General features: G+C 33.6%; 1 protein-coding gene across 1 annotated transcript; it reads right to left on the reverse strand.

The window, feature by feature from the left end:
* Window positions 1-1,137: 1,137 nt before the first annotated feature.
* On the reverse strand, window positions 1,138-14,542 carry LOC145322049 (glycogen synthase kinase-3-like). The gene is made up of 14 exons (XM_080163813.1): window positions 14,380-14,542; window positions 10,485-10,589; window positions 8,677-8,740; window positions 8,122-8,235; window positions 6,885-6,981; window positions 6,378-6,444; window positions 5,526-5,562; window positions 4,703-4,780; window positions 4,390-4,437; window positions 3,317-3,368; window positions 2,961-2,991; window positions 2,714-2,810; window positions 2,145-2,215; window positions 1,138-1,477 (listed from the first exon to the last, which is right to left on the reverse strand). The coding sequence occupies exons 1-14, from the start codon at window positions 14,423-14,425 to the stop codon at window positions 1,284-1,286; spliced, it is 1,101 nt and encodes a 366-aa protein (XP_080019939.1). The 5' UTR covers window positions 14,426-14,542; the 3' UTR covers window positions 1,138-1,283.
* Between the last annotated feature and the right edge of the window lie 6,055 nt (window positions 14,543-20,597).

Consider the following 20,597-nt stretch of genomic DNA (forward strand, 5'->3'; position numbering starts at 1 on the left):
TTTTTTCTTGCAAGACAAATCTTTCTAATATGACATTTTGACATAAAATAAAACTACATTATAAAGCCGAAATTATCTTTTTCTGTTGATTATTTTCATTCATTTTTTTTCTTTTGTATATTCGTTTTACTTCCATAGAAACATGATCATCATTGTTATTTTCAACTTTTATACAATATTCATATACAAGTTAAATATATTTGTCTTTTAAATGATAAATTCACATATATTTAATTAAAATCACAGATAATTACAATTTAAGCCACCATCACTTATATTATGATTTGTATAGCTTTTAAAATTAGATAAACTATGAATATACTTTTTAAAGTCTTGGCAAATACTAATGAACAATTATTATCAGAAATAAGTAAGAACATAATAAATATTTCTCGCATCGTATTATAAACGGCTTTCCGCGGATATAGAATGTACAAGCATAAGATTAAAACTAGTTTTTTTAGCCCCGAGGTGCCGAAGGCACCGGATAAAAAAAACAGGTTTTAATCTTATGATTGTACATTTTTATATTCGTAGAAAGCTGGATATAATACGATGCTAGACATAGTTTTTCGTATGGATGAGAACCGGTTCCTATCCACCGTATTCGAATGAATACGAGAATAAATATTTCAATCCGTTCAGGATTCCACCAACACAAAGAAGTCTTATACTAGCGGGAGCCTAAAGACTCTATGTGACCTATAATAACCCTACACAAACCTAACTTTTACTTTACCTCAACTTTAAGTTTCTTTTTTTTAAATTAGGTACATATTAATGTACATGCTCAATAATTATAACAAAAATACCCCTTCTGTGAATCCAAATCATTAGTTGAACTAGGCAAGAAACAATTCAATCAAAGTAGCCAAAGTTTGTTAGCGAACGAATAAGATAATGTATTAATGCAGTTATAAAACTTTGAGTACCAATGTAATTTACAGTAGACTGTTCCCTCTCTCCCTAAATGATGTAAAATGTTAACAATATTCTAATGTCATGGCTCAAAACTGAAAAAAAATGTTTTACTGAGTTAGGCCTTTATATATCATCTAATTTTGATTTTAAAGTTTAGTAATAGTTATTTCTTTCGTCGTATTATAAACGGCTTTCCGCGGACATAGAATGTACAAAAAACTGGTTTTAATCTTATGATTGTACATTTTTATATTCGTAGAAAGCTGGATATAATACGATGCTAGACATAGTTTTTACGTATGGATGAGAACAGGTTCCTATCCACCGGATTCGAATGAATACGAGAAAAATCAAATTACATTTCAAATTTTCTCGCCAAACAAATCAAACAGCTGAAAGAACTGATGTTCTACTAGTTGATGAGCAGAATGTCTTGTTGTTGGATTATATTGCAGCGCTGAACTTATTAATTCTACTGCTGGTTCAGTGAATTGAGGCGAGGAATTTCTACAATTTGTTATCATCTTGGTTAGTCTCTCCTCGATGGTTATATCACCTTAAATAAAATAATCTATAATACAAAGTAGTACGATGTCTGTCTGTCTGTCTGTCCGTCTGTCTGTCTGTCTGAAGCTTAAGATCTCAGTAACCACTGAACCGATTGGGCTCTACTCTTCAGGAAATATACCTACTGGACCTGTAATGGTTTTAAGCTATTTTTTGGGGGGGCTGGGACAACCCCAACCCCCTCAAAAAATGAAAAATACCCCCCTCCCCCCAAAAAATATTTCTTTTTTCTTTTTGAAACTAAAATTTAAAAAGGGGGGTCGACTAACCCCCCTCAAAAAAAAAACATCCCCTCCAATTTTTAAAAAATTTTTCTTTTTAAATTTAAATAACACAAAAATAGGTTGATCAATAGGGGCGAAGCCGCTAGTACTTAAATAAAGCTTTGTCTTGAAATTCTATAAAAATTTGAATTACAGGGAGAGGTAAAAGTCATTTAGGCTGTTAGTTACACTGGTACCCAAAGTTTTATCACCACATTATCTTATTTGTTGACTCAATAATTTGATATAAACTGTCAGTGTTGTAAAGTTACAACCAATAACTTTAATCTAATAAAGGGGCAATATTGTTAATCCTCAATGGAGATACTACTGTATGAACTTCGCTTTTATAGATATTGTTGTCTATTGTTGTCATTTTGATTATACACTTACAGCTCATTCGTTCATAAAGATCTCCTATAGTGCAGTAGATAGAGGTTTCTGCTAGGCCCATACTCTCTACGTCCTGGTGGAAACACCACATTTTCAAAATAATTACAGGAAATATATGTAGGTTCTTGAATTTTGAAGAAAAAAAGAAAATTAGAAGATTAGTTGCTCACGTTGATTACTTTTGACATTTTCAGAGACAAGGTGTATGGAAATTATTCCACCAATATATGCAATAAACAAAATTTATCTGTAGATTATCCAAAGTTTTTGAGCCAACGAATGGCCACAGTAAAAGTGTCTGACTATGACGTCAGAAAAAATTAACAATTAACCAATGAGAAGCCAGTATTCACAATGGTAAAATATATAGCGGCCTCTCATTGGTTAGTTGTTAATTTTTTCTGACGTCATAGTCAGACACTTTTACTGTGGACCCAAAGAATAAGTAAACTTGGTTCGAAAGTTTGGGTAACAGTTTTATTAATAGTTATATGTACCATTACACTATTAGAAATGAATATTAGTTCATTTTGGACTAAAACAATAATTCTAAATAAATAAATGTCTGTTCCTGGAGGCTTGGAGGTCCTAGGAGGTCCCATACCTCGCCAATCTGGTCACCAGTATCACATCCAGGTACAAGAGGTTCCAGCAGACACATCTCACCTGAGCGTAATATAGAGTTATTAAGGATAATTTAAAAATCTTATGAAAATTAGGATTATTTAAAGAATCTTCGTTAAATATCAAATAATTACTCTTTAAAAGAACTAAATAAATTAAATTTTGGTAAACATATAAATAATTGCAACTTACCTACTAGACATCCAAAACTCCAGATATCCACCTGAAAGAGACATAAACAATGAAAAAAAATCAGAATGGTGTGGGGTTCAGTTTCCCTCTGGTGGATTAAAAACATCATTCAAAATACTATGAGGTCTACTATAAAATAAATCCCAATCTTTTTATTTATCAAATTATTCTATAATATAAAGTATTAAGGTTTTTGTATGAAGATAAAGATCTCAAAATGTGTTGTAATTATCAGGAAAGCGATATAAACGTCTTGGACTGGCTTTTCCTGACCTCCCATCGACTTCACTCGCCTTTCCCCAGAGGCTAGGGGCGAAAAAACTTGCTGAATGAATATAGTACAAATATAAACACACCTTTGTTGTGTATCGTGTAGATCCAAGTAAAAGTTCTGGTGCACGGTAGAATCTAAACAAAAAATCAATAATTAATAGATATAGAAAGTCTAGATGATCACTTTCATAATTAGACCAATTGGAACAAAGTGTTGGAAAAATCTGCTACCATTATCCCTTAACGGTCGGGGGGGGGGGGGCGTTCAACGCCCCCCCCCCCCCCTCCGGTTTTTTCTATCTCATTTTCTGTGTGTGAACGATAAGGAGCCCAAACTGCGTGACTTTTTAAGTATTGGTATGACCATGAGAGTTAGAATTTTTTGAATATCTACATCCTGGCGGGCACAGGATGACAGCAAACTTTGCAGGGTCATCCAGGTAAAGAGCAAGAATATTTTTTTGACTAAAACAAGGCATTTTATCATACCAAAATACTAAAATATTTTCTAGTAGTACATCCTTATATGAAATACAGGTGTTCAAGTCACTTTCAGGTTCCAGGTATGATCCTGCAGGTCCTGATCCTTCAGGTCTCCAGAAATCTTTAAAAGGCTCCTGTGGCCGCAATTTTTGACTTAGAGACTTCAAATTTTAAACTTAAGCTTTTCTTACATGTCTACATAACGTATTAAAATTTCATAAAGATCCGCCGCCGTTTTCCCGCCGTCTGCCGACTGCGGCGGATGGCAGCTGCCAAGTTAAGCGAAAATTGACTTACACTTATAAAAGGTCGGAAATTCATTATCAAACTGGGGACTTGCACAAAAACAATTTAGCCCTCTAGCTCTAATAGGAACTGAGATAATAAGAGGGGGTTGCGTTGAACGCCCCCCCCCCCCCCGACCGATTAAGGTTCGGCAAGGGGCCCGACTTTAAAGGGTTATTGATTAGAAAGTGTCTTATTTGACTAAATATAAACAAAAACCGCTAAAATTCCCTTCTAAGAAGGACGGATTATTGTGGATCTAATTAAACATCTGAGGTAATAGATAACTTTAATAGTCAAATATCCATGATTTTCTATAAAAGTTCAATATTCTCAAAATTATTATAAAATAAATCTATAAAATTAAGCTTTAAAAAGATTGTTGAACCTGCTACAAATGTAAGGGTTGAGTTCTCCAAGATTTTCTTGATTTAACCTAAATATTTTTTATATAAACATCCTTTATAATTTTCATAACAGACAAATACAAACAACTGTTTTAAAAGATATTTTAGATATTAAATATTTGATAAACACCTTTACCATTAAGGAGCATTTTATAAACTTTCATGTAAGAATGTTTTACAAATAAAGTCAAAAGGAAAGCCTCCTAAGGCTAGCATAAGAAATTTAAATGAATATTTTTTTACATATATTGAATATTATATTCTGATAGTAATATAATAGTGATAAAACTTTACCTACAAGCGCTACCCAGATCACATATCTGCAACTTATCTGTTGAAACATCAAGCAAAATATTCCGTGGTTTCAAATCTCTAAATATAAAAAAATTTAAATTGTGGATTTATTTTATTAATAAAAAAACAAAGTTATAGAAGTATATTTCTCGTATTTATTCGAATCCGGTAGATAGGAACCGGTTCTCATCCATACGAAAATAAATTATGTCTAGCATCGTATTATATTCAGCTTTCTACGAATATAAATATGTACAATCATAAGATTGTACATTCTATATCTGCGGAAAGTTGTTTATAATACGATGATAGAAATAACTATTAACCATTTTTTTTCGCCAGTCAAAACGTAACACAGTTGGTAGCTTCACATTTGTATACAATGAAATTATATAACTATTATCAATAACTGTGTGTGTGTCTGTTTGTTTGTCTGACTGCACCAATGAATCTTGGTAACCGCTGAACCAATATGGTTCTCCTTTACAATGTAGCTTCTCAAAGGTTGAAAGGTTTATAACGATTTTGGGGGAGGGTACCACTACCCTCACAATAAAAATCGCCCCTAGAAAAAAGGGAAACAAGGTAGAACATTTTAAGCGAAACATTTCTTTAACAAAGACCTCAAAATCTAAGTATGTCCTTAAACAGTATCCTGTGTTTACCCAATTTTTTATTTTCATTAAAATTTTTTAAGGCTTATAAGTTAAAATTCTGCTTACTCATCTCTGTGTTAAACTTCATTTTTTTCTATCGTCTGATTTTACTTTTTAGAGCTTTGCCTTTATAGATATTGCCATCCTTGTTAACTACAAAAAGTTACCTATGTGCTATTTGAGACTGATGTAGATATTGTAAACCTATGAATAAACAATGGATATATTATTACTTGGATCTTATATCAGATTTTCGTGTTCTACATGTATAATAAAGTGAACTCTATAGCGGGCTAAAATAATTATCTCCCCCATCCCCCTCCTTTACCCAATCCCCTTATCTCCTTCTGGATGAACTGAACGGCCCGACCAATAAATGTAAGGGGATATTGGAATCTAAAAGGATTACAATGTTTCTCCTGTCATAATATCCACGTATATTCTACATCCTATGAATAAATCAATATTGATAGTATCTTAAGTAAACAGAAACAAAATAATCTTTTCACACATTTGTAAGTATTCGAATAATACAACAAATGTTTATGGATAAAATATAGCAAAAGCAAGGACGATTACGCCAACAAAGCCAAAAAATCTGCTCTCTTTCGGTTAGAAAAAAATAAAAGACAGCATATCTCAATTAGTTTTTCTAATAAAATAATTAACTATCGTTTCATAAAATAGCCTTAAGCCTGCAGATGGGCAGTATAAAAAATTTAATTTTTAATTAAGTGGGTAATATGTAATAGACAAACAGACATCCAACTTCTTTAGTATAAGGGTTTGTTGTTTTAAAAGCTTATATATTTATATAAACAAAATCTTTTTTGCTTTTTCAATACGTTTAGGCAAGTGTAAATTCAGATAAAACATACTATAACTACATAGGAAGGGTGATTTAGGCAATGAAATTTTAATTTCCTTCAAATGTTGGTCGAAGGAATGGTTCAGGTTCTGTACTTGACTAGGAACTTTAAGGGAAATTAATCTTATATAAATGTGTTTCTAATTAATACCTTTTAAAATTTGGTAAGCAAAGCTGGCTATTTGTGATTCTTCTAAACTCGAGTTTTCCTCTATCAACTACAACAAGAAAACAAGGATGATAACTTTAATAACAGCAAATACACAAAACTAATTTAAAAAGTATCATTAATTCTAATTAAGTCTCTTTTTGATTAAGAGCCAAACGTCATAAGACAAATAACCCAATAATTTCGCGACCCTTGTCTTGAAGTCATATATCTGCATCGTAATGAGTTTTGCTTGATTTGGGCCAAGGCAATACTATCAACTAATGTTGCGCATCAGGAGCAGGAACGACTTAGCGGAGCTGGGTCGAATTAGGAACCATCATCTTTCCGATCAACGATCGGATCATCTAGGTGTTATTCTTAAGTCATGGCTAATTTTTATGATTAAAATGTAATTATAAGATTACTTATAAACAAACGCACTGTTTTTAGATTTTTGATATTTTTTTAACGGGTCTCGCAGAATTCAAACGTCAATACTTTGTTTACCTGATGAATCAGATCATGAAGAGAAATGTCATGCAAATCAAAGAGCAGGTTCAACTTCATTTCTCCAGTTTCTTTGCACGTATTGTAAAAATAGTACCTGTACAAAAATAGAACTTTTAGTAAATACATATATTATCTTTAGATATAAATTAAGAAAGTTACTTTTAAATATCTAAAATATCCATTGGCGCGTGAAAGGGGGACATTGGGTGAAGATACATGTCAACATTTCCTTAAAATTTAAATTAGGAAAGCCTGCTATTTACCCCGTCATGGTTTGCTAACACCCCCTTGGCAAAACCCTGTACACGCCTGCACTGGTAATCTTTTATAATAGGAAGTTACCCATCCCAATTATTGTTTATGTTTAAATATAATTAAATTGTAAAGAATCCATATAAAGTCGTCTTCTATAAAATCTAGATTTAAATCTCAAAGTTAGATTATACATCATGAATGGGTATAGAATATACGTGAATATTATGACAGGGAAAAAACTGCCGACAATTTGGCTTGCTAATATGGAACACATTTATTGGTCAGTACATTCATATAATAGGAGGGAAGAGGATGGGATAAAGGAGGTGAATGGAAAGTAGCGTTATTTTAGTATGTGAGTATTTCTTAAATAGAGTATATGATAATCTGGTGAAAATCAAATGCTTTGAAATAGTCAAACTGTTTTTAATTCAATGGAATTATTTGTATTTTTTTTTACTCATCAGTTTATTGACTAAGCAGTAAATATATTAACACATCAATAAACATAGATATGTGTCTTTCTATTTGCAGTTCAGATAGAAGGAGAGACTGAGAAAATCAAGGTAACGCTTCGCCCCTATCATCTAGAGGCTCTCAATTTGATGGGAGATACATGGGAGCTTAATAGCCTAAAAGACTTAATTTTAGCGTATTAAAGTAGCCTAAAACCATCTTAGGGGCTATGTGAAGATTCTTTGATATTTATAACTTAATAAGTTAGGTTAGACAGTGAGATCTAGACGGACAAACAAAAGCCTTACTATTTCATATAACTATTTTACTAGTGTCTGCGCACCTAGCATCAGAGGCTCCCTTTTCTAAAATTGAAAAGAAGCTTAAATATCCCAAATCCATCTAAAGACTTACACCTTAAAATAAAACAGCCATTCTTTGATTTAATAAGTTAGAATTCTTACGCTTCAGACAAAAAAAACTTACTACTTAATAATATTTTAATATCATAATCTTAACTAACCTTAGACTGACAATATTTTGATGGTTGATATGTTTAAGTATTTCTAATTCTCTCGACTCTTTTCTTTTCACTTTGATGGTCTTCATAGCGAATCTTAAGCCCTGATCAGGAAGTCTTAAACAAAATGATATTATAACCTTTCTGAAACTTGATTAAAATGAAAATAAATCTTAAATTTTAATACCGCTATCACATTTTATCAACAATAAGTATTTTTCTTCAATTTATATTAATATTACATTTAATGAAAAATGTCTTGAGTTTTCATATTTTACTGTTTCCTATTCTATAATTTGTTAGCTTCATAATGGTCTGCTATTTATGGACAAAATTATTAGGTTCTTTCCCTTAAAGTAAATATCGATCTGAACCCCCAACCCCTTCTATATTTAAAATAAATCGAATTTAAGATTGGACAGATTTTTTTGCGAGGCTGCTTAGTACGCAATATAATCTAACATAACCTGATCTAAACCAACAACAAACCAAGGGAGGGGGGGGGGGGCTTAAGATCGACTAGGCACTTTAAGGGAAAACGCCAATTATTTAGATTACCTTATAGATCCATTATCATCAAATATCTTATAAATATTAACTGTTTGAACAACACCAAAACTTCCTAAATAAAATAAGATATTATAGGGATTTTTTTCTCAGCAATAAGATATTATGTTATGTTCTTGATATTATCAATGAAAGGTAGGTAAATGTCAGATATTTTAGCTCCCCTATAATAGGTAAGAATGCAATTTACTACATATCTATGTGATTCATAAATTATAATATATACAAGAATGACAACATCCATAATGAAAAATTTAATTGAATAAAAAACTCTTGAATTTTAAAATAAGAACAGCACAGAAAATTAAAGAAAATTAATTCAAATGTTTAGAATATAAATCCAATGACCGTCAGAGCATTACCGATATGATTACGGAGCAAGTAAAATAAATATTGTATGCTCATTGTTATAAGGAATATTTACAAAAAAAAAACAGGTGTCTATCTAGAATAGCACCCTAGTGAATCAAATATTTAAAAAATATATCAAATGACTGTCATAGCATTACAGACAGGCTGATCCAAATAAATAGAATATTCAAAAAAATTCAGCCGTCTTTCTTGAAAAACGGCCTAGAAATTCACGTTTCCCCCCATACCTTTCTCTCAGACGAACGGACAATTCGTATTATAGAGTAAATTTGCTTCTAAAAAGTACTTTACTAAATAAATTTTGTTAATAGATATTTTCCACAACGTAGGAAATAATTTTGTGAAGCGAGACAAAAAAATTGTGGAAATTCCTATCACAAACATTTATCATACATGGAGTATTGTGGGTGTGCAACCATCTCTGCATGTGTATCATATAAGCAAATCTCTATAATTGATTATTGTCTACTATCGGCCCTGCACCTAGAGGCCTCTATGGTCAATTGAGTGAGTGGTATGAGGAAGTTCGCCCTTTACTTTTAACTTTAGTTTCAGACAGAAGTAATGGTTTTTTTGAGGGGTTGGTTATGTTTATCTTAGTAGGGTGGTACCCTTCACTAAAATAGTTATAAACCTTCCCCTGGCCGAAAAGAAGCTTTATTATAAATAAGAACCGTATCAGTTCAACCGTAATCAAGACCCTTCGCTTCACATACACACAAATACATACATCCTGTTACTTTTATAAAAAGATTGCGATTATGAATATGAATGTTATAAATTGTGGAAGCTAATGCACAGCTTATCCTGTACTGTATTTATTTTAGAAAACTACTACATTTCATGTTTAAACATTGAAAAACTCTGGTTCTTTTCACGAGAAACGCAATTTAGGACTGAAAAAGCCATAAATCAAATGATAAAGATTTAACTTAAAACTCTTGCGAAACACATTCGTAATATTAGTTTTAATTTTTTTAAGTGAAACTCTTCTACAATCTAAATAAGTCCGTATGCTGTAATCATTAAATAATCAAAAAGTATAGCTGTTATATGTCTTTTATGAATTTATGCAATTATTCAATTGAGGAGAAATGAGCATTTTTATTATTAATTTTGCTTCAATACTAAAAAGTGATAATTCTATAAATCTGTTGAGCATTAGCATCTATCTCCTTAATTTATTACCCAGTAATCTTAAGAAATGGAATATGGACGATAAATTGTTGAACAGACCCAATTATAATAAACTAAATTACCTATTCTTTAGATTATATTATTGGTCACAAAGTTTGAATACTTTTTTGTTTAATCAACTAATCAAGATCTAATTAAGTATCTAAAGTTTTTAAGTCAAAGAATTATTTATAAAACTTTGGGTACCAGTATAATTTACAGTCCAATGTCCCCGTCTCCCTCTTTCTTACCTGATCCAATGATTTGTTCTCTTTTGAAGCATATTCTGACTCTTGTAACAGAATGTCTTGTCCCTTCATAATCAGTGGCATTTGTATTTTCAACAGGATTTACAACTAAATCAAAATAATATAGCGCTTTTACTCAAACCTATTTATTAACCACCAAAACCCTCCAATCTCCTCTACCCTCTTCTACAATGACGTCCAAGGGAGGGTGGTAAAGAAGTGATTACCCCGCCCCCCCCCCCAAAAAAAAAAAAAAAATCTGGATTTTCAATTTTACCCCCCCAAATAAAAAAAATTAACTCTATGATATAAGGATTACCCCCCCAAAAAAATGAGCATGGGGGTGCCGTTGGCACCCCAAAAATTTTAATTTTCAAATTTTTACCCCCCCCCCCCCCTAATAAAAAAGCTTGGACGCCCCTGCTCTTCTATACCTAACCTAACTTTAAAAAATACGCATTAAGAGAAAAATAACCAATAAGAACTTAACAAACGCAGATATTTGATGTAAGTTTGATTTTTAATACCTATATTTTTTATTTCAAAGGTGAACAAAAAATAATTTGAATTGATTATGAGTACAGAAAATTATTTTTTTAAATGCGCCTTTTCTTTAACAGTAATGCTTTTCTCTTGATAACGAATTGTTAAAAAACAAGGATGACAACATCCATTAAAGCGAAGCACTGAAATGGTAGGACAAACAGAAATTAACACTTGTATAGTGTCAGAACTGAATAATCAGAATATAAATGTATAAGGTTCGAAGCATAATTGTAAGTAAATTTGTTGAAAAACTGCTTGTACAGAATAATGTTTAAGGTTGGACATACTTACATTTTTAGGACTTGATTATATAGTTGCTTCGCTTATACTATTGTTCTTTGTTGTTTCAGAAATCAATATATCAAAAATCAGATCAAACGGGTAATTAGATCACATAAAAATTTGTTGTTAAAATAGTAGAAAATCAACATGTTTAAAATGGAAGTACGGACATTCTGGTAATGATTATAGAGTTGCTACGCTTTTTAAATCGTACCTAAATACTACAAGAATCATCATGCAAAGTTTGAAATCGATAGAACAATTCTAACATGCCTAAATTAACGAATAAAAGCTATCTATCTCGAACGGACGGACGGACGGACGGAAGGACCGAACCTAATTATAGAAAAGCTTCGCCTTTAACAAAGTGGTTGTAGTGTTTCTAGTAAAAGAATAAACTTTTGTTTAAAAATGGAAGTATTTAGATAATGAATCTACAGAACAATTTTTACATTTTGAAATATTCGACAAGGCAATTATATTTTTTTTTCAGAATCTTTTATCTTATGGATATATTATTACTTGGATCTTACACCAGATTATTATGTTCTCTGATAAAGTGATACTTGTAGCGCGCTAAATATCTCCTCCATCCCATTTTCTACTGGCTAAACGAACTGACCAATAAATGAAAGAGAGAAAAAAGCAACCTGAATTGACAATTTTTCCCCTGTTATAATATCCACTTATATTCTACATTCATTTTTATAATATATCTATCAAACGCTTTGGATAAGTCAAACTGTATAAAATTACCAAAACTAGTGGAATATCAAATTCAGATGTAAATATTTAAAAACTATTGAATGTTCTGAATAGGGTTAGGCCGAATATCCGGTTTGGCCGGTTATCCGGCCGGATATCCGGCCATTTTCAATATCCGGCCGGATACCGGATATTAAAACTATCCGGTTACAGGATATCCGGCTGTTTTTTGACGCCGGATATCCGGTGATTTGCCGGATATCGAACGTTGGCCATATATACGACCAGAACCGGATATCAGGCATTAGAAATTAGCCGGATATCCGGTATCCGGCCAAAAAATTATCCGGCCCAACCCTAGTTCTGAATAACTTGATCTATCAAAACTGATGAAAGACAAGCTTTGAATGCAAAAATGTCCTTGACATGAGGAATGTTGAATTAAATTTTAACATATTTTGATCGTTATTTTTTAATAAGCGAAGCTTTTTTTAACTGATTTCATATTTTTAAAAATATTTTATTTTTACATCCGCTTAGGAATAATTCTCTCGCCGTTATTAATATTTTACTGAACGCTAAGAAAGACGAAATGAACAAACAGCTAGATATTCTTAAGTCTTATTAATATTCCTTGAGAGACTTAGGACTTTAGTATTTTATAGCATCTTTATCTTTTTTTTATCTAACTGTTTAAGACCGATAGGACTATTCTGAATTTTAAAAAGAGCTTACCGTTACGGATGGACGGAAAAGTCTCCCTTTAAAATAGGAAAACGGAAATGGGAACTGCTTTTCGTTTTCTAGAACTATTTTGGAAGAAAACCATGCTTATCTAAAAATCCGTATCCTCTGGTAGTTTTTTATATTAAATTGAACGCATAGGAAGATAAAAATTAATAGACGAACGGCTAAATATTCTCAACTTTTATTGTCATTCTTTGAGAGACTAAATTTTTTCTTTGTTTTTATATTTTAAGTATTGTGTCCTATTCTTGATTGAGTCCAGAGATCAAAAGGGATGTTCCCCAAATTTGTTAAGCAAACGTTATTACAAAACTTTGGGGACTAGTGTAATAAACAGCCTATTATTCCCTCCCTCCTTGATTGTGTCACATCTTTATCTTTGTTAACTATCTGTATTTTTTTTTATTAGTAGCGAAGCTACTCTATAATTCACTTTGTCCGTCCGTCAGTCAGTCAGTCAGTCCGTCAGTCCGTCAGTCCGTAACGCCATGGGGGAAATGGGATTTACTCAGCTCCTATAAAAGATAGAATGCTGAAATTTTTTGACAACATTCCCATCACTAAGGAGCACAATTGACTATAAAACATCATTGGCGTTCGGACCGATTTTTAGCAGGTTTTAGGCTATTTTTATATTTTCACATTTTTCTCCATATCTTCAGTTTTTATGGTCCGATTTTCAAAATTTTTTCAGTTACAGATATCAAAATTAAATTTCCCGTCGTTTAAAGGAATAATCATGAAGGCCAGACTGCCTTTTCAGCAGGTTTTAGGCTATTTTTATATTTTTCACATTTTTCTCCATATCTTCAGTGTTTATGGTCCGATTTTCAAAATTTTTTCAGTTATAGATATCAAAATTATTTTTTCCGTCTTTTAAAGAAAACAACCATGACGACCAGACTCCCTTTTAGCAGGTTTTAGGCTGTTTTTATATATTTAACATTTTTCTCCATATCTTCAGTGTTTATAGTCCGATTTTCAAAAATTTTCAGTTATATATATCAAAATTAAATTTCCCATCTTTTAAACAAAATAACCATGACGGCCAGACTGCCTTTTTAGCAGGTTTTATGCTATTTTTATATATCTAACACTTTTCTCCATATCTTCAGTGTATATGGTCCGATTTTCCAAATTTTTTAAGTTAAGGATTTAAAAATTAAATTTTTTGTCGTTTTAATAAAACAATTATGACGGCCAGACTGCCTTTTATCAGGTTTTTGGCTATTTTTATATGTTTTACATATTTCCCCATATCTTTGTATATTTTGATGCAATTTTCAAACTTTTATGGGATATCTGTATCAAAATAATTTTTCCCATTGTTATGAGCATCTTTAATATAATTTACTTTGACCATCGTCATCATGCAAAATAAAACAAGGTTTCATGTTTATTTTATCCAATAAATCTATTCTTGATTTTAGAAAAAAACCTTTTAAATCTACGTATTCCAATGGACGATTTTTTGTGCTTCGCTACTTATGGATGTTGTCATCCTTGTTTTTATTGTCATTAACATTAAGCTTGAAGTTCAATAACATGATCATTTAAAATGCGTAGTTGCTTTGTTTTTCTTTCTTTGCTTGATAATAACAATTATGCTTGCTCTTACCTATCTGTTTGGCTAGAATTTTACTTCCTTTGTTCTGAATAGTCATAACTCTTTTTTTTACCCACTTCACTTTTTGTTTAAATAAACTGGTAAATAATACTCCTGTGAGTATAATCAGGCCTGTAATACAGAAGTGTAATTGTACAGCAGAGACCTGAGAGGAGCGTCACTAGGCCTAAGCGCTACTGAAATTAATGCCTAAAAGTTGAACAACCCACCCATCCCCCAGTTTGACATACCACTTACCCCCCCCCCCCCCCCAGCTTAGTATAAACACAAGAAAGCAGGCCGTAAATTTAGATTGTAGGTGAAGCCATTCCGGAATAATTTTGTAAGACCGTTTAAAAGTTCTAATAGATTATTAATTTGATTGGTGCACAGATAAATAGCATTATTATAATTTTCTGATTTCTTGTTCATCATAGTGTAGGGCGTTGAATGTTTTTTTTTCCTTTTGTCTTATTCTTGTTTTATTTGCTGTGGCTCTAATACTGCGGGGCTATCAAGACATAACATAAAACATAAACTAACCCCCCCCCCTTCCCCCCCTTCTTCTCATTTTAAAATTATTCTTTTACCGATTTTAAAAAGGAATTTATACATGAAAAATACACGTACATCATACTACTTTAGTTAGAAAATTAATTCCGAAAGACTTTCTTATCAATCGTAATGTTGCTACACTAAAACTTTTTGACCGCTAAGAAACAAGCTTAATCTTTTTCAGGGGCAATTATTCTACTTTGCTTTTTGCATTAGAAAATTTAAAAAAAAACATAATTTTCTTTTAAATAAATTTTATATAACAAAAATGTTTATCAGTATGATTATTATTTTAAGAAAAAATATTGAACATTGTCCTTGCGTTGTGTCCATAAAACAAAAATACAGATATTTTGAATTTTATTCAAGAATTGGGTCATTTTTAAAGGTTATAGTTGTATATGAAATAAGAGCAAAAGTTAAACATTTCTGGATACACAATATATATCACTTTTCCTTAAGGGTAGAAAAAAAATTGCAAAATTTGAAAAAATGCATTGTTTGTAGACGACGGGGCCTGTAGTTTATACTAGCCAATAACAACATTTTAAACCTGCATACCGTATTCTATAAGTTTCACTTGCTCTTATGATTGTGTTTACATATACGGTATTATTGCCTTTCATTTCAGGGATCTAAGGGGATAAGAAAATGGCCTATAAATTGATGTTGATTCCCATTGATGATGCACAAAAATACCCCTTCCGTAGATTACAACTAGTGGTTGAAACGTTTTGACCCTCAAATTATTGAACCAACCAATCAAAGTTCAATAAAAGTCCCAAAAGTTTTTAGGCCAACTAATAAGAAAACATTGTTATAAAACTTTGAGGACTTGTGTGAAAACATTCCAATGTCCAATCCCTCTTTTAATCTTACGTAATTATATATATAATTATGTTATTTGCATTAGAGTTAAAGGTTCCAAGCAATCAACGTCCCGTTTTAAGTAGAATGATATCTGCAATATGTCCTTTAAGATTTCAAAAACGGCTAGACCCCAAATTGCACCTAGTATGTAAAAAATTGCAAAGGCTCTTTTCAGGGGCGTCCAAGCTTTTTTGTTTTTGGGGGGGGGGAAATTTTTTTAACGGGGGGGTTATTTTTTTTTTTTTTTTGGGGGGGGGGGTAAAATGGCGCGCCACAAATTTTTTTTACCCCCCCCCCAAAAAAAAATTTTTCCCCGGGGGTTAAATTACCCCCCTGAAATCTATTGCCAGTGGTTAATTTTGTTTACCCCCCCCAAAATTTACCCCCGGGGTAAAATTTTTTGAATTTTATTAAAATTTTTTGAATTTTATTAAATATTTAGTATTTATTTTGTTTGGGGGGGATAAATACCCCCTCCTTAATGGTTGGGGTTGCCTACGACAACCCCAGGGTAGGGGTAAATTTTAAATGGGGGTGGGTAAAATGAAAAATAATTTGGGGGTGCCTACGGCACCCCAAAATTCGTTTGGGGGGAGTAATCCCCACTTTAACCCCCCACACCCCTCCTTAACCGAACTTTAGATTAAAAAAATTTCCCAAACATTTGGACAATTGGGCGTTTAAATAGGACCTAGTGGTAGTTAGAATCAGTTGAGAACAAAATCCCAGCCGTTTCTTCTTGCCAGATATCGTCATTTTAAGATTTTAAGTAAAATTGCACTAAATATCCAAATACAAACTTAAATCTTCTTTAAATTTTTTAGTATAATTTTAGTGAGACAGTCCCAAAACAGAGTATCTTTGCTCCTGTGGCCAAACTGACTGCCTGGTGTCCCTAACAGAGAGTGCCTTTATGTGTTAACACAAGTAGGGATTCAAACCCATTCCCAAAACTAACTAATGTGGAATAGCTGTGTGTTACAGCATTAGGTTAGTATTTTCACCACTAACAGATGGAAGGCAAGGCCAATCCTAACCAGAAACCTGATCATTCACCCACAGGCCCCAGTGAAGCACCTTGGAGGTCTACTTGTTTTCTGGGGTGTTGTTCACCTGCACCTATGGATTGGGCAGCTTGAGTTCCAATGGTGCCCTCAGACTCCCATGAACCCTGCCATTTGGGCCAAGCTCAGAGTGATGTCACACACCTGGCTAGTGCCCTGTCCATGAGATGCTTCCCTGCCAATCACAGATCAGCACAGCTGCCATGGAAGAATAGCTGCAGGTGGTGGGCCGCATACCTTTGCTCAAGATGCAAGTTAGCACTACCCTGTTCTTGATCCTCCAGGAGATCCTGGTAGTGTGCATCTTAAACTATGCCCTGAGCCTGGGAGGGTTTTATCTGAGGGAGTTGGGGACACCATTACTGTTTGACAAACCCGAGCTGATGGTATGGATCAATAGGGAGAGTAGCCATGGTCGCCCCCATTCACATTAAGCAATGCATGAGTTGGGGACACAGTTACTGTTTGAAACTAGCCATGGTGGAATAGCTGTATATTACATTATTGGGATCAGGCAATGCATGCCCCTTTGGATACCTTCTAGCTGTTGTTGGTGATCAGCAGGTTCAGCTCCTTGTTAAAGTTTTACCTGGGGTCCCCTGCACTGGAAAGTTAGGCCTGGTCTTGACCACCATCTCTCTCCTGGGGGGCCGTTTGATGCAGTCGCACCTCCTGGAGGCACATTGAACACCATGGGGGTGTTCAATAGCCCCTGAGCTATAGCTATAACTAAGAATAGCCCCTGTTCAGTTTTACCTTTTGAGGGGCCCAGGCCCCTATCTTGATGGGAATGGCCAAGAACTTCACGCTACCCATATCCTGGTTATCAGTCAGCTCTGAACAGGTGCTCCTTGACCTCATGAAAGTCTATGGGGACAAGGGCTGTGGCCCCATAAAAGCTGCTCTGGCCAGACAGTTGATTTTACAGCTAGAGGGCTTCTTGTCTTTAGCAGCTGTTTGTGGGAGGGGCTCTGGGCCCTCCCCAGGCTTGGCAGGGCTGTGACCACTTGCTTAATGTGAGTGGGGGCGACCATGGCTACTCTCCCTATTGATCCATACCATCAGCTCGGGTTTGTCAAACAGTAATGGTGTCCCCAACTCCCTCAGAAAGAACCCTCCCAGGCTCTGGGCATAGTTCAAGATGCACACTACCATGATCTCCTGGAGGATCAAAATCAGAATGGGGCTAACTTGCATCTTGAGTGAAGGTATGCTGCCCACCACCTGCAGTTATCCTTCCATGGCGGCTGTGCTGATCTATGATTGGCAGGGGAGTAACAGCCCATTTTAGGGGCCAGGTGTGTGACATTATTCTAAGCTTTCCCAAATGGCAGGGTTAATGGGAGCCTGTGGGCACCATTAGGTCTCAACCTACCCAATCCATGGGTGCAGGTGAACACCCCACTAAACATGTGGTGCAGACCTCCAAGGTGCTCCACTGGGGCCTGTGGGTGAATGATCGGGTTTCTGGTTAGGATAGGCCTTGCCTTCCACCTGTCAGTGGTGAAAATACTGACCTAATGCTGTAATACACTTTGGCTAGTTTTGGGAATGGGTTCGAATCTCTACTTGTGTTAACACATAGGGCACTCTCTGTTAGGGACTCCAGGCAGTAAGTTTAGCCACAGGAGCAAAGATTCTCTGTTATTGAGCTGTCTCACTAAAATTATACTAAAAAATTAAAAGTAGATTTAAGTTTGTATTTGGATATTTAGTGCAATTTTACTAAAAATCTTAAAATGGCGATTTCTGGCAAGAAGGAACGGCTGGGATTTTGTTCTCAACTGATTCTAACTACCACTAGGTCCTATTTGAACGCCCAATTGTCCGAATGTTTGGGAAATTTTTTTAATCTAAAGTTTGGTTAAGGAGGGGTGTGCCCCCCCCTTGGACGTCTATGGCTCTTTTTATAGACATGGCAATACCTAACTTTTTCAGTAAATTTTTATATAACATTAAGCTGCAATTTTACAATAAATATTTAAATGCTACCATACGAAAAATATTAAATTAAGAAGAAAGTTATTATATGGGCTTCTCTCTGAATTCTTAATTTTTCTGTGTTTAGCTCCGCCTTTGTTGATGTCGTTATCCCTGTTCTTTTATTTACATTCATTCTCTTCATTTGTTTTCTTTTACAAAAATGCTGAGCAGATTTATTTCATTTTTTGCAGAAGCGAATCTACTCTAGAATTTAAAAATTCACGAATTATGCTCTGAACATAATTGTGCCAATAGTTGTCAAGTAATTTGGTTTATTCAAGGATCAATAAAAGTGTGTTTTTAGTTATCTATCACATCGTGTTATAGAGAGCTTTTCAAGGATATTAAAATGTAAAACCAGTTTTGATAGCCCCGGGGATCTGAAGGCCAAGTCTAACAAAATTGGGATTGATTTTTTTATTTTAATTTAATATATGTAGAAAATTGTCTGTAAACCAGTTCTAATTCAGCGGATATTTTCGAGTTCGAAGCCATACTGGATAACTGTTTCCACTATTGTAATGTTTAGGCCATTTTGAGCTTCGCTACTAATGGATATATTCATCTTTGTTTAATGTTTTAGCGTTGCTAGGGAAGTTGTTAATTAAACAATATATTCCTTGTCAAAAACAAACAAGAATAAATCCACAAATGACAGTGCAGCTAATTATTTAAAAGTATCATCTAAGGAATACGTGGAGACAACCTTATAAAAACTAGTTCAGTAAATTTTAATAAAATTAACTTTTACCTACAGAATTTGGAGACAACCTTATAAAAACTAGTTCAGTAAATTTTCATAAAATTAACTTTTACCTACAGAATTTGCTTTTTGCCTACCACAATTAATTTTGTTTAGTTATAAGAGGTAGTTTTTTTCAGCTTGTAAATAATGGATGTAGAATATGAGTGGATATTATGACATTGGAAAAACTGTCTTCAATTATGGTTGCTATTTTCCCTGTCATTTATTGGTCAATTCGTTTATCCAGTAGGAAGAAATAGGGTAAATGGGGGTTCGTTCACTTTTTAGATCTGGTGTAAGATCCAAGTAATAATAAATCAATTTTGACAATGGACTAGCGTTAGCTGTATAGTTTATATAATAGTTACTACAATGACTTTAGATATGAGTATAGTTCCAGAGCAGCTACATTCCAAACAAAATTTTTTTTAGCTGCGAATGACGTTTATTTCATTAAGCGTGTATATTGAGAGCGATCAATGATCTTATTTTCTGTGCAAATCTGAATTTTTGAGTATTAGATTATCCCGCGTTTCTGTAGTATAACACGTCCCACATCCACTATTCGTTGAGTACTGATAGGTTATGGGTTCTAATCTCGGCAAAAACTGCTTCATGATTAAAGAAGTGAAAAGTTGTACCTAATGTTGCTATGTTAATAGTAGGAGTAAGTCGAATACATTAGCCCAAAACAGTCAGGACTTCAAGACAAGGGTTGGTTGGCTGCATTAGTTAGGATGTTAGCACCTTGGGACATGCATAAAGATCGGAGCCTACGTTGTTATTTACCGTCCCCAAAGGTATCAGGTATTGAATTAGCCTTCGCAGTTTAGTTTATATGATTTTAAAATAAAGTATATACCAAAAGTTTTCTTCTGTATGTTTCTTACTATCTATACCAATTCATTGTTGGTACAATAAGATCTCTATTTCGGCCGCCTGCCAAAACACTACCTTTAAAACAGCCAGACAGGATATTTAAAAAATGTCTTTGTGTTTAAAAGTTGCCTTTT

Source organism: Acartia tonsa, chromosome 6 (genome assembly GCF_053477335.1).
Source record: "Acartia tonsa isolate MP-2025a chromosome 6, ASM5347733v1, whole genome shotgun sequence".
Classification (NCBI taxonomy): domain Eukaryota; kingdom Metazoa; phylum Arthropoda; class Copepoda; order Calanoida; family Acartiidae; genus Acartia; species Acartia tonsa.

Bases quoted from the DNA above. Each gene is read 5' to 3' on its own strand.
- LOC145322049 (XM_080163813.1), bottom strand. From the start codon at position 14,425: ATGACTATTCAGAACAAAGGAAGTAAAATTCTAGCCAAACAGATAG. The intron at 8,236-8,676 runs GTAATCTAAATA...ATTTTGTTTAAG, and splicing joins GATGATAATGGATCTATAAG to ACTTCCTGATCAGGGCTTAA. The intron at 2,216-2,713 runs ACAGACATTTAT...TTTCCACCAGGA, and splicing joins GGACCTCCAAGCCTCCAGGA to CGTAGAGAGTATGGGCCTAG.